This window comes from Cervus canadensis, chromosome 6 (genome assembly GCF_019320065.1).
Source record: "Cervus canadensis isolate Bull #8, Minnesota chromosome 6, ASM1932006v1, whole genome shotgun sequence".
Lineage (NCBI taxonomy): Eukaryota > Metazoa > Chordata > Mammalia > Artiodactyla > Cervidae > Cervus > Cervus canadensis.
The window spans coordinates 16642713-16655705 of record NC_057391.1 but is presented as its reverse complement, the minus strand read 5'-3'; the positions used below and the strand labels follow the sequence as shown (position 1 = coordinate 16655705).

Below are 12993 nucleotides of genomic sequence, written 5' to 3'. Positions count from 1 at the left end.
CCTGGTGGGCTACAGTCCATGGGGTCACAAAGAGTCAGATACGACTGAGCATGCATGCACAATGTAAATTTTATTTATTAACATAGATTATGGCTAAAAATGTCTGAAAGCCACTGTCCAAGGGAAATTGTTATAATTATGCACAAAAAGATACATACAAAAATATTATTTTTAACAATGAAAATTAGAAATATTACCCAAAAGCAGAAGAATAAATATTTAATCATAATCATACAGTGGGATACTGTATAGCAATGAAAATTAGTGAACTGGAGCTATAGGTATCGACACATATAAATCTCAAAGCATAATAAAAGTAACTTACAGAAGATATGTACTGTTTGATAAAACCATTTACAGAAGACTTAAAAGCATGCAAAATAATTACTTCATTGTTTAGGGATATATATAGGATGGTTTGGGAATATATACAGGAAACAGAAACAGACATGGATAGAAATAAACACCAAACACATAATTGTGGTTATGTCTGCAAAGGAGAGGGGGAATGTGCTGGGGGAGGGCTACAGAGTAGGTCTCAACTATATTTAAAAGGCTTTTATTTAAATTCATTGGTTGTAACAAACACATGAAAAGATGCTCAAAGTCACTCATTATCAGAGAAATGCAAATCAAAACCACAATGAGGTACCATTACATGCCAGTCAGGATGGCTGCTATCCAAAAGTCTACAAGCAATAAATGCTGGAGAGGGTGTGGAGAAAAGGGAACCCTCTTACACTGTTGGTGGGAATGCAAACTAGTACAGCCACTATGGAAAACAGTGTGGAGATTTCTTAAAAAACTGGAAATAGAACTGCCATATGACGCAGCAATCCCACTCCTGGGCATACACACCGAGGAAACCAGATCTGAAAGAGACACATGCACCCCAATGTTCATCGCAGCACTGTTTATAATAGCCAGGACATGGAAGCAACCCAGGCATCCATCAGCAGACGAATGGATAAGGAAGCTGTGGTACATATACACCATGGAATATTACTCAGCCGTTAAAAAGAATTCATTTGAATCAGTTCTAATGAGATGGATGAAACTGGAGCCCGTTATACAGAGTGAATTAAGCCAGAAAGATAAAGACCAATACAGTATACTAACGCATATATAGGGAATTTAAAAAGATGGTAACGATAACCCAATATGCAAAACAGAAAAAGAGACACAGATGTACAGAACAGACTTTGGGACTCTGTGGGAGAAGGCAAAGGTGGGATGTTCTGAGAGAATAGCATTGAAACAAGTATACTGTCAAGGGTGAAACAGATCACTAGCCCAGGTTGGATGCATGAGACAAGTGCTCAGGGCTGGTGCACTGGGAAGACCCAGAGGGATGGGATGGGGAGGGAGGTGGGAGAGGGGATTGGGATGGGGAACACATGTAATCCATGGCTGATTCATGTCAATGTATGGCAAAAACCACTGTAATATTGTAAAGTAATTAGCCTCCAACTAATAAAAATAAATGAAAAAAAAAGAAATTCACTGGTTGACACACAAACGTTGGTAATATTATTTCCTATTCTTTGGGAATGTTTGAAATGTTTCATAGTTCTTTTAAAGGGAAAGATATACAAACTAAAAAGACATTTGCTTAGAAACTTATAAAATTTCCAAGAAAAGATTAGAGAATTGAATACAACTATACTGTGTTAGTCATTGATTTTTTATTGTATTAAATTCTTTTCTATACTGACATTATCAGTGAGGACAGTTTCTGATAAGATGGTAAAGTAGGTGATGCATTTGTTTCATCTCCTTCCCAAGATTCAACGGGTGAAACAAACAAAATAAAATGAGCAATTCCACAGAAAATGTTAAAAACAAAAGTTATTAATAGAGGAACACTTTTGATGAGATTTCAGGAAGCTGAAAAGCAGATGGATGTTATTGGAGATAATCTTGAACAAAGAAAACTGCAGCTCGGAACTGGCGGGAGAGATGCTGCACTGCAAACGTGGCAATTCTCTCCATGAGAATGCCAACTTCCATTCTCAGAGTCAGCACAAACAAAACACAGGCATGCACTATGAATGTCTATGGCTAATCAAGTAGATGTATAGCTAAAGATGTTCTACTAAACAGCTACTCCTGGAACACCAACAAACCCACTGCCCCCCCCAGCCCACTCCCACTCTGCCATGCACACACGCAACCATGTACAGAGCAGCTGGCTGAAGAAATCCTCAGCTAGAGCCTCAGGATCTGCTTCTAACAAAACAGAGACTCAAGGAAGGATGGAGAGCATGGGTGTTTTATCTATGGAGATGGTTAATAACTGCCACAGCAGAACCAGAAGGGGAAGAGGAACAGCAATTTCAGCTGGCACAAAAGATACTAAGGTCCTTCTTATTCCTCCTCCCTGCCCTCACAATGTAGTTTTTATTATTTTGATAGTTACACAGTGAGCCTGCCTGTCGTCCACTCACTCTAAGGGGAAGTCTGCCAATGTGTGGGATTCAGCAACTTACACAAATCTAGTGATCATTCTAGGGAGAGACTTATGGCTAAAAAGACCTATTCAGCTCTACAGGAGAGTCAGCCATGCCTTAACATGGTCCTTCATTTAAGAATTATCAGTCACTGAGGAAAACAAAAACCATGAGAAAAAATAGCAAAAATAATGCTGTGATAATGTGATAACTGACCCTGGAGAAAAGAAGAGGTAGTTTAAAAAAAAAAGTGAAAGTGAAAGTGAAGTCACTCAGTGGTGTCCGACTCTTTGCGACCCTGTGGACTGTAGCCTACCAGGCTCCTCCCTCCATGGGATTCTTCAGGCAAGAATACTGGAGTGGGTTGCCACTTCCTTCTCCAGGGGATCTTCCCAACCCAGGGATCGAACTGGGTCTCCCACATTGCAGGTAGACGCTTTAACCTCTGAGCCACCAGGAAAGAGAGAGGGGAAAAAAAAAAGGAATCCTGAGGTTTAAAGTCTCTTGGGTCTTCAGGAAAAGGATGCTTCAGAAAAGAAACAGAGTTGGAACAGTTTATTTATTCTTACACATACACTCACAGTATCCAATAAATTAATATACATGATGCTTATACCATATACATAATACTTAAAAATCTTTTTCACTTGTAGAAATTAAAACAATTTTCTTTTCCATAAGATGCTTACTGTTGCCTAATCTATAACAGTAATGATTAGGTACTCAGTGGGAAATTCATTAAGCAATTTCCTGGATGTGTATTACACATTTTCCAAATGAAGGACAAATTGTAGACAGGCATATGCTAAGGCCAACGGATTTCTGTACCCCACTCTACCGAAGTGTTTGGCTTCTTATCATACTTAATGTCCTGAGGACGGATTAAGTCCAGCCTGAACAGTTCCTCAAGACAGCAATGTAACAGATTAACTCAATATGGATGTCTCTTAAAATAAACAAGCCATTCCCAACATTTAAGTCCAATATGGGGAAAGGCTGGCAGAATTTAAAGGTTCCAGGATAAATCCATGTCTTAGAAAAAGTTTTGAAATTATCCCAACCTCCTAGAAAATATAAGCATTACTTGGCTCAGATTTTCTGGGGAAACTTCAAAATGAAACCAGTCTGTACAGTGAGGCCAAGAGATAAGGTATCAACTGTCCTCCAACTTTTTCATGTGTACAACTTAAGTATATGTAATTATTTACTAAGGAACTCGATGGGCTTACTTACTTACTAATGGGCTTCCCTCATAGCTCAGTTGGTAAAGGATCTGCCTGCAATGCAGGAGATCTGGGTTTGATCCCTGGGTTAGGAAGATTCCCTGGAGAAGGAAATGGCAACCCACTCTAGTATTCTTGCCTGGATAATACCATGGACAGAGGAGACTGGCAGGCTACATTCCATGGGGTTGCAAAAGTCAGACACAACTTAGCGACTAAACCAACCAACCAAGGAACTCAATGTCTTGAAGAAGTTAAGCATCAGATTGTGCCTTTAAGAGTGCTTAAGTGATATCCAGAGAAAACCTAATGCAGTTTCTCTGGTGCATATAAACAAAGGAAACTTGTTAAAAAACAAATAGTGTTTTTATAAAGCCTTAGATGTCTTCTTGGCCTATATCATGTCATATAACTGAAAGTCTTATTTCCAGAGCTCTTCACATATGCAAGTTCAACATACCTGAGCATTAAGCAGTTATTTAGCTGTTAAACATAAGTAAAACTATAACTCTAATGAAGCTCATCCCCAGAGTTTCAGAGCAGCCTCATGATGCCAGCTCTTTTCCTCCTGCTCACACGCCAGCTTTCTATCATATTTATATCTTTTTTTCAGAGTCAGCAAACCAAAAAGGACTCCAGAGATGATCCAGCCCAATGTCCTCACTTTAGAGAAAAGTAAACTGAAGCTCATAGGTGATGACTTACCCAAGGGCACACAGTTATGGGATCTTCCCCATAACTCAGATGGTAAAGAATCTGCCTGCAATACAGGAGACCCAGGTTCAATTCCTGGGTCAGGAAGATCCTCTGGAGAAGGGATTGGCAATCCACTCCAGTATTCTTGCCTGGAGAATCCAATGGACAGAGGAGCCTGGCAGTCTACAGGACGTGGGGTAGCAAAGAGGTGGACACAGCTGAGCAACTAACACTACGCTACTACACAATTAATGAGAGATGAAGCAGATCAGCGCTAGGCCTCTGATGTCCTGTGCAACAGTGCTCTTTCCTCCATACAAAGCTGCCTTTGAAAAGCTGCAAAGAACATGGTATTTATGTATGTCTTCAAAGTTCTCAATCTCTCCACTCTGTGTCTTTTTCCTCTCTGTGCAACAATTTGTCAACTTTCAGTCACCAGTAACCATCTTTCTTATTAATTCTATTTGTATAACAACACAGGAAAGGATTCAAAATTCATTTACCCCTAGCTGATTCATTTACTGATAACACTTCTGCTCCTAATTTTACATTTATCTTTTAGAATGGAAAATAACATACCATTTCCCAAACCATAATATTATAAAGCTTAACAATTATATCCACAATTTAAATTCAGAAAAAAACTAAATTACCTTAGATTCTTACTTTACAGAAAGCAATGCTATAACATTTATTTCATTGCCTTAAAATAAAGGCCAGAAATCACATATTGATTCCATTTTAATACTCACCACAAAAGTAATTTGATTGTGTCGCAGGTTAAGCTCAGTTAGTGAATCCAGCCCATTAAGATTATCAACGTGACTTAAAAAGTTCCTGGCAAGATTTAAAACTCTCAAATCACACAAATGATTGACATTTTCAATTTTGGTAATCTGTTAAAAAAATGAGGCAGGGATGATTAGCAGGCATAAATATCAAAGGTGCATGCTATAAAAATAAAAGACCCAGTCATTGGATTTAGCAACAAACATATTTATATGAAGACATTTCAAAATCTATTTCCTGTTTCCTCTGTTATAGATATTATGAAGTTACTTAATTTGTGAAAATTAACTAAAGGAACACATCTGGTAATTTGACCATGGTAATTATTTGAAATATATTTTACCAAATAATCAATAAGTACTTGTTTGGGCATCTCCAAGCAACAGTTAGAGCTGGACATGGAACAACAGTCCTATTTGGACTGGTTCCAAATAGGAAAAGGAGTATGTCAAGGCTGTATATTGTCACCCTGCTTATTTAACTTATATGCAGAGTACATCATGAGAAATGCTGGGCTGGATGAAGCACAAGCTACAGTCAAGATTGCCAGGAGAAATATCAATAGCCTCAGATATGCAGATGACACTACCCTTATGGTAGAAAGTGAAGAAGAACTAAAGAACCTCTTGATGAAAGTGAAAGAGAAGAGTGAAAAAGTTGGCTTAAAACTCAATATTCAGAAAACTAAGATCATGGCATCTGGTCCCATCACTTCACGGCAAACAGATGGGGAAACAGTGGAAACAGTGGCAGACTTTATTTCCTTGGGTTTCAAAATCACTGCAGATGGTGATTGAAGCCATGAAATTAAAAGACGCTTGCTCCTTGGAAGAAAAGTAATGACCAACCTAGACAGCATATTAAAAAGCAGAAACATTACTTTGCCAACAAAAGTCTGCCTAGTCAAAGCTATGGTTTTTCCAGTAGTCATGTATGGATGTGAGAGTTAGACTATAAAGAAAGCTGAGCGCCTAAGAATTGGTGCTTTTGAACTGTCGTGTTGGCGAAGACTCTTGAGAGTCCCTTGGACTGCATGGAGACCCAACCAGTCCATCCTAAAGGAGATCAGTCCTGAGTGTTCATTGAAAGGACTGATATTGAAGATGATGCAAAGAACTGACTCATTGGAAAAGACCCTGATGCTGGGAAAGATTGAAGGCGGGAGGAGAAGAGGATGACAAAGGATGAGATGGTTGGATGGCCTCACCAACTCAGTGGACATGAGTTTGAATAAACTCCAGAAGTTGGTGATGGACAGGGAGGCCCGGTGTGCTGCCGTTCATGGGGTCACAAAGAGTCGGACATGGCTGAGCGACTGAACCGAACTGAACTGAACTGCTCAGCACTGAGCCAGGTTCCCATGAAGGTGAAGATAAATACATGTACTAGTTACAAAATAGAAACTGTGAGCCTAAGGCATGAGCTCACAATGTTTTGACCAAACAAGACCACCCTCTGAGAGAAAAGACAAAGAAAAGAAATGAGACCAAGTTCTCCCTGTTCATACTCCATTTATACTGCAGAATCCTGAAAGCAGTCAAGAGTCTGAATGGAAAAGGGACTAGGAACCCCAGGAGAGGATGAGGATGGATATTCTTTATTACTGAAACTGCTTGAGAGGAGACAGACAGTGGTGAGCCAGGGTACAACATGGTGGATGCCGGCTGTTTAGAGCAAGAAGACTTGAGTTATAGACGATACACATGTGCGTAAGCACTCAACTGCAGCAGAGGGATCTGAGTGGCACAAGTAAGGGTAAGCTAAAGGGTATGGCCCATGAAGTGATGAGAGCGCAGAATGACTTTAAGCCCCACTATTGTAATACAGCAAGAACAGCACAAAACAGGGTGAGTTTCTACGTGACCCAGAAGCCCTCCTTGGGAGGGCTTCATCAACCTTTTAATCTAATGGACTTAAGTAATATCAAGTTATACACAACACTTTTTTTCTGGACATTAAAATAAATAAATTTCATGGTCACTGGAGACTAATTTTCTCATCTGTATTGCCATCACAATATTATTTGAACATTTCTATTTAACATTTCAAAGCAGATATTGGCTAAAATAGCCTTTTTAAAGACTTAAAATACATTTTCTATGATATTATTAAGCCCTTCTCTTACATTCAAGAAATACCATCTAGATTTCGTCTAGATTCAAGAAGAAAAATGTAAGTATATTTATCGCAAATTTAATAATATAAAAGATAAACTATGACCATGCTTTAAAATTTGCACTGAGATTTTTGATTCAACTAATAAAACAATGAAAATCTGTAAAAGAAAAAAACAAGGTTATGAGTATTTGCAGATGACAGAAAATGACATTTCAAAACTAAATAGGTGATAGAATTTAAAATGTATAGAATCAACAAAAGCAAAATGGACACTATAGGAAATCAGAAATATCAACATAAGCTTGAGAAATTCTACTAAAATACTAAAAAAAAAAAAATAGGTATATTAAAAAGCAATATGTAAATATATACATGTATATATTTTATATATATAAAACCTCTCTGAACTGAAGAAAGATAAATACACAGAATGAAGGGGCACGTGACCTGTCTATGATGTCTTCCCCCTTCTGCTAATAATCCTAGAGCACTTCTTTTAGAAAACTACCTTTCTCCAATTTCATTTGGTCCTGGTGGGACTTACAATTAGGATGCCTACATTTTAGAGTCCTTTTTTAGTTTGGCGACTCTGAAAAGAAATGTTATTAATTCATATATAGGTATTAATCTGTAATTTAAAAAAAAATCACTGGGGATATTGTTCAGTTTCTTGGTTTGCGAACAGACATGGCAGAATTGGGTGCAACATCTCTGATAGAATAAAAGTTGTTACTCTGTTGCAGGCATGAACAAAGTCACAGGAATAGAGCAAATGACAGAATCTTCAAGCAAAAGGTGGTGTATAGTGAGAGCAGAGTTCTCGATCAGTTAATAAATTTCACAGCCAGAAGAAGAGATGACAGGAATGTTCAAAAGCCTAACCTTAGGTCACACTGATCAGAGAGGGTCTTAAGGTAGACAGGAAAGCGTCTTAATATATCTAGGAAAGCTGGATCCTCCAGTCTTTTGTATGTGTATAAGAGTGACCCAGATTGCTCTATCTGGATAAAGACGACCTTCCTATTAAACAACACTGAAAAGAAAGATGTCTGCTTTCAGGCAAGCAATAACAGAAAGGGCAAGCTCTCCCTGAAGGAAAAGATGTCACTGAAAGAACAGATTCTTCTTGAAGCACATTTGTGTCCATGTTAAAGCAAGCATTCAACAGAACATTTTCTGCTGGACAAAGAAAAAAAAAAAAATCTAGGCTGTAAATTAAGAATCAGTCTCCCATATTCCTCTGTATTCTCTACTACTCACATACAATCAGTTGCTAAATCTTAATGTCTTTAACATTTATCCAATCTGCCCCTTTGTTACAACCCTACTGTTATTACCTTAAGTTGTCATCACTTCTCACAAGGATTACTGAATTAGTCTCTCAACTGTTCTCTACCTCCAGTTTCACTCCCCTCTCTTTCCATTCCCCAATCTGTTTCTTGAACACTATCACTAATCCTCCCAATGTTTTCACATCAAAAAACCAATTACGTTTCATTTTACAATGTATGCCATGTATCATTATTATTTCCAATGGAAGTAAATTCAAACTATAAAAAATATTCACTTAATATTCTTTTAGTTTTTAAACTAGCTGATGCTATTTTTTTAGAGTTGCACATTGTTTCAACTTGAGCAGTATATCTCCTGACTTTTTAGTCACCAAGACTACCTTTGCTTTGAAATACTCAAGATTTTTGCTTATTGGATTTAAATATTTGAAACAAGACTAAGATTTTCACTTAAAATTTCTTTCTTGTATTCACAGAATCTTGAGAAATAATTTGTGTGGTATAAATAATTAATCTTAATACACAGACTATCACAAACATATGCTGGAATTATAGAACACATAATATAGGTCAGTTAATAAGGAATAGAGCATTTTTAATCAACATAATGTTGGTAAATAATCCCTATACAAGATATATAGATCAAGTGACATGTTATTCATTTACCAGTTGCTCTTATAGATCTTGGGTAATGCCCATGAATTCTTAAAAGTATATTATAATATGAAAAACACATAAATGCTTATATGGAAACTAGATCTGACAGAGACACATGCACCCCAATGTTCATTGCAGCACTGTTTATAATTGCCAGGACATGGAAGCAACCTAGATGCCCATCAGCAGACGAATGGATAAGGAAGCTATGGTACATATACACTATGGAATATTACTCAGCCATTAAAAAGAATACATTTGAATCAGTTCTAATGAGATGGATGAAACTGGAGCCCATTATACAGAGTGAAGTAAGCCAGAAAGATAAAGACCAATACAGTATACTAACGCATATATAGGGAATTTAAAAAGATGGTAACGATAACCCTATATGCAAAACAGAAAAAGAGACACAGATGTACAGAACAGACTTTGGGACTCTGTGGGAGAAGGCGAAGGTGGGATGTTCTGAGAGAATAGCATTGAAACAAGTATACTGTCAAGGGTGAAACAGATCACCAGCCCAGGTTGGATGCATGAGACAAGTGCTCAGGGCTGGTGCACTGGGAAGACCCAGAGGGATGGGATGGGGAGGGATGTGGGAGGGGGGATCAGGATGGGGAAGTCATGTAAATCCATGGCTGATTCATGTCAATGTATGGCAAAAACCACTGTAATATCGTAAAGTAATTAGCCTCCAACTAATAAAAATAAATGAAAATTTAAAAAAAATAAACTCAGGAAAAATATTGCTACCATAAAATGTTTCACTTATACTTATGAGCAATATTTAAAATAGTAGGCTAAATAAAGACAAAATAGCAATTTCTGAGTACTGCATATAAAGCCCTCCACAATCTGGCCTTATATCTACCTCTCTTGCCTCATCTCTCACCATCCCCCAACATGTGCTAAATTCTCTAGCAGTAAAAAAATACTTACCATGTTATTTTTAGTCTCAGTGCTTTTGTATATGATATTCTCTTACTGACAAACACTTTAATTCTTCTTCCCCTTCTACCAACATCTAACTATTAATAACAGGCTAACTTTCTCTCTACTAGAAAGACACTAACCAGCCTGCAGGGCTGGACAGTTCCTGGGCCATCAACAGTCCTCCCTCTGTGTGCACATATAGGCAGACAAACAGATGGAGCTGGGATATCAGCTAGCTAGCTGACCCCAGCCGCTAGCTGATGCGGCCTATCCAGATCTATCATGGTTTTATTAATAACATTCGGTTTTCAACAAAACACTTGGGACTAACAGCTATTAGAGCACCCAGAGAGATTACACTGAGGTTGATGTCTGACCAACTGCAAGTGGAAAACCTTGTTCTCAACAGGCAGGGACTCCCAGATCATCCCACAATGTATACTTGCCACCTCAGGAGAGGTTTTACCCTCTGCATGAGTATGTAGCTCACGTAGTTATTTAGAAATAAGTATTCATATTGAAAAGACTAAAATTTAAATATAAGAGCTAGGGGTTAAAAAAGCAGCCAAGATGCTCTGAGAGAGAAAATAAGGAGGGGAACATAACAAACCAGACACAAATTAAGACAGACAAATATATGGGTAGATAAACTGATCAAACAGGATAATAATCCCAGGTTATATAGTAATCAGGGAAACATAAATCAGACCGTGAGAGGCCACCCCTTTATACCAATTCAATTGGCAAAAATTAAGAAGTATGACAATTCCAAATGTTGAAAAAGATATGAAGCAACAGGATCTATTATGTGTTACCGGTGGGAGTATAATCTGGTACAATCACCTTGGAAAACAATTTGGCATTATCTTTTAAAGTTAGACATTTAAATAACCTATGACCCATCAGTTCCACTCCTAGGAATATATCCTAGAATAATATAATGTACGGGAGAAACATATATAAGAATGTTCTTAGAAGTGCTATCCAAGTGGGAAACAAAACAAAAAGACAAGCAAACAAAAAGGATCAATACAAATGTCCATCAATAATAAAATGGAGAAAAATGTTTTTGTATAATCAAACCATGGAACACATAACAATAAACATAAACTACAACTACATAATCAAAATAAATAAATCTCAGTAACATATGCTGTATCAAAAAAGCAAACATTAGATGACAATATATAGTGTGACACCTTTTTAAAGTTAAAAGACAATACTACTAAACAATATATTATTTAGACACATGTATATGTGATAAAACCAAGTAAAAATACCCACAAAGGAAACATAAATGTGAAATCCAGAATAGTGGTAACTTGGAATAAAGAAGGAACATTTAGGTAGAAGAAAATCAATAGTAATATTTTAGTTCTTGGTTTGGGGTTGGCTATTAAGTTAATAAAAGACTAAATAAGAAACAAAATAGGCATAACTATAAGACTTCTAAATGTTTTATGTCTTATCTGTCATTTGCTGTTGAGAAATTTATGTAAGTAGACTTACTAACTTAATACCACAGCTAATTTCAGTGAATCAGTAAAGTAACTCTGGGAAAATTGAACACAAGCATAATTATTAAAAGTTCTATGCCAAATTTCTTAGAGCTTTTTCAAAAAAGTAAGTTACAAAGGGCTTTAACAATACCTGATTTCCATGAAGGTCCAAGACATCTAAGCTCTTTAGATTCTCCAGATTTGAAATTTTCTTAATTCTGAAAATAAGAATAAGTAGAATGGAAATACAGATGTATCACATCTATTGCAAATCAAAACAGTCTAAGGCATAACTTATTTTAATTTATTCTTTCTCTCCAGATAGATGGATATATATATAGATAGATAGATAGATAGACACAGAAAGACATATATACATAGAGATTGTATGTAATTATATATATTAAAAAACATATCCCCATTGATTTAATTGTAATGTTAAAGACGCAGTCCCACTGGGGGAAATGTTCCAAAGACAGCTTAAAAGTGCTCTTTAGGAAAGAACAATTGTACTTCTAGGAACTTTAGCACAAGGCACTTACTCAAAGCAATCTCCTTCACCCTAGAATAAAACTTAAATCCCTCACCTCAGTCCTCAAGGCCCTAAACTGGCTGACTGTTCCTTTAGCTCATCTCCTTCCATGGCTCAGGCTTACCCACTCACTTTGCTCCAGCCACAGGGGCTTTCTTGCTATCTCTAACTTGCTATCTCTAACAAATTCATTTCTGCCTTGGGGTGTTTACCCTTGCTGTTCCTTCTTCCTTAATGTTCCACCAGAACTTCACATGGTTCACTCCTTCCCATTTTTCAAGTCTTGGCTCAAACATCTTCTCAGAGCAGCCTTTCCAAGTGACCCTATTGAAAAGAGCTCTCTTCCTTTCCATCACTCACATCATAGCCAAATCCAGAATTGTATTACCAAAACCAATCCAACCCAATTTAGTTTATAAAAATATTTATCATACACCTATTATGATCTATTGCAGTGTGACTACAGTTCTTCCTCTGATCCTTCTCTCGCCACACCAGCCCCGCCCACACTACTCCATTAGGACCAAAATCCCCTCTCAGCCTCCTCTCACACCTCTCTCCTTGCTCACATGGATTATTTACTGTCTAAGCCACCAGCGAAGCCAAAATAATAAAATATATTCAAGTAAAAAACAGATCACATAAAAACCAATTTTTAAAACTTCAGTTCAGTTCAGTTCAGTCGCTAAGTTGTGTCCGATTCTTTGCGACCCCATGAACCACAGCACGCAAGGCCTCCCTGTCCATCACCAACTCCCGGAGTCCACCCAAACCCATGTCCATTGAGTCGGTGATGCCATC

General features: G+C 37.4%; 1 protein-coding gene across 7 annotated transcripts in view; it reads right to left on the bottom strand.

Moving 5' to 3' along the window:
* Positions 1 to 12993, bottom strand: part of LRRC49 (leucine rich repeat containing 49) — a 154987-nt gene that overhangs the window by 120764 nt on the left and 21230 nt on the right. For all 7 annotated transcript variants that reach the window (XM_043470946.1, XM_043470942.1, XM_043470944.1 and 4 more), the window contains 2 exons: positions 11812 to 11878; positions 5122 to 5265 (listed from right to left, as the gene is read on the bottom strand). In XM_043470946.1, coding sequence (XP_043326881.1) covers positions 5122 to 5265; positions 11812 to 11878 — 211 coding nt within the window. The remainder of the gene's footprint in view (positions 1 to 5121; positions 5266 to 11811; positions 11879 to 12993) is intronic.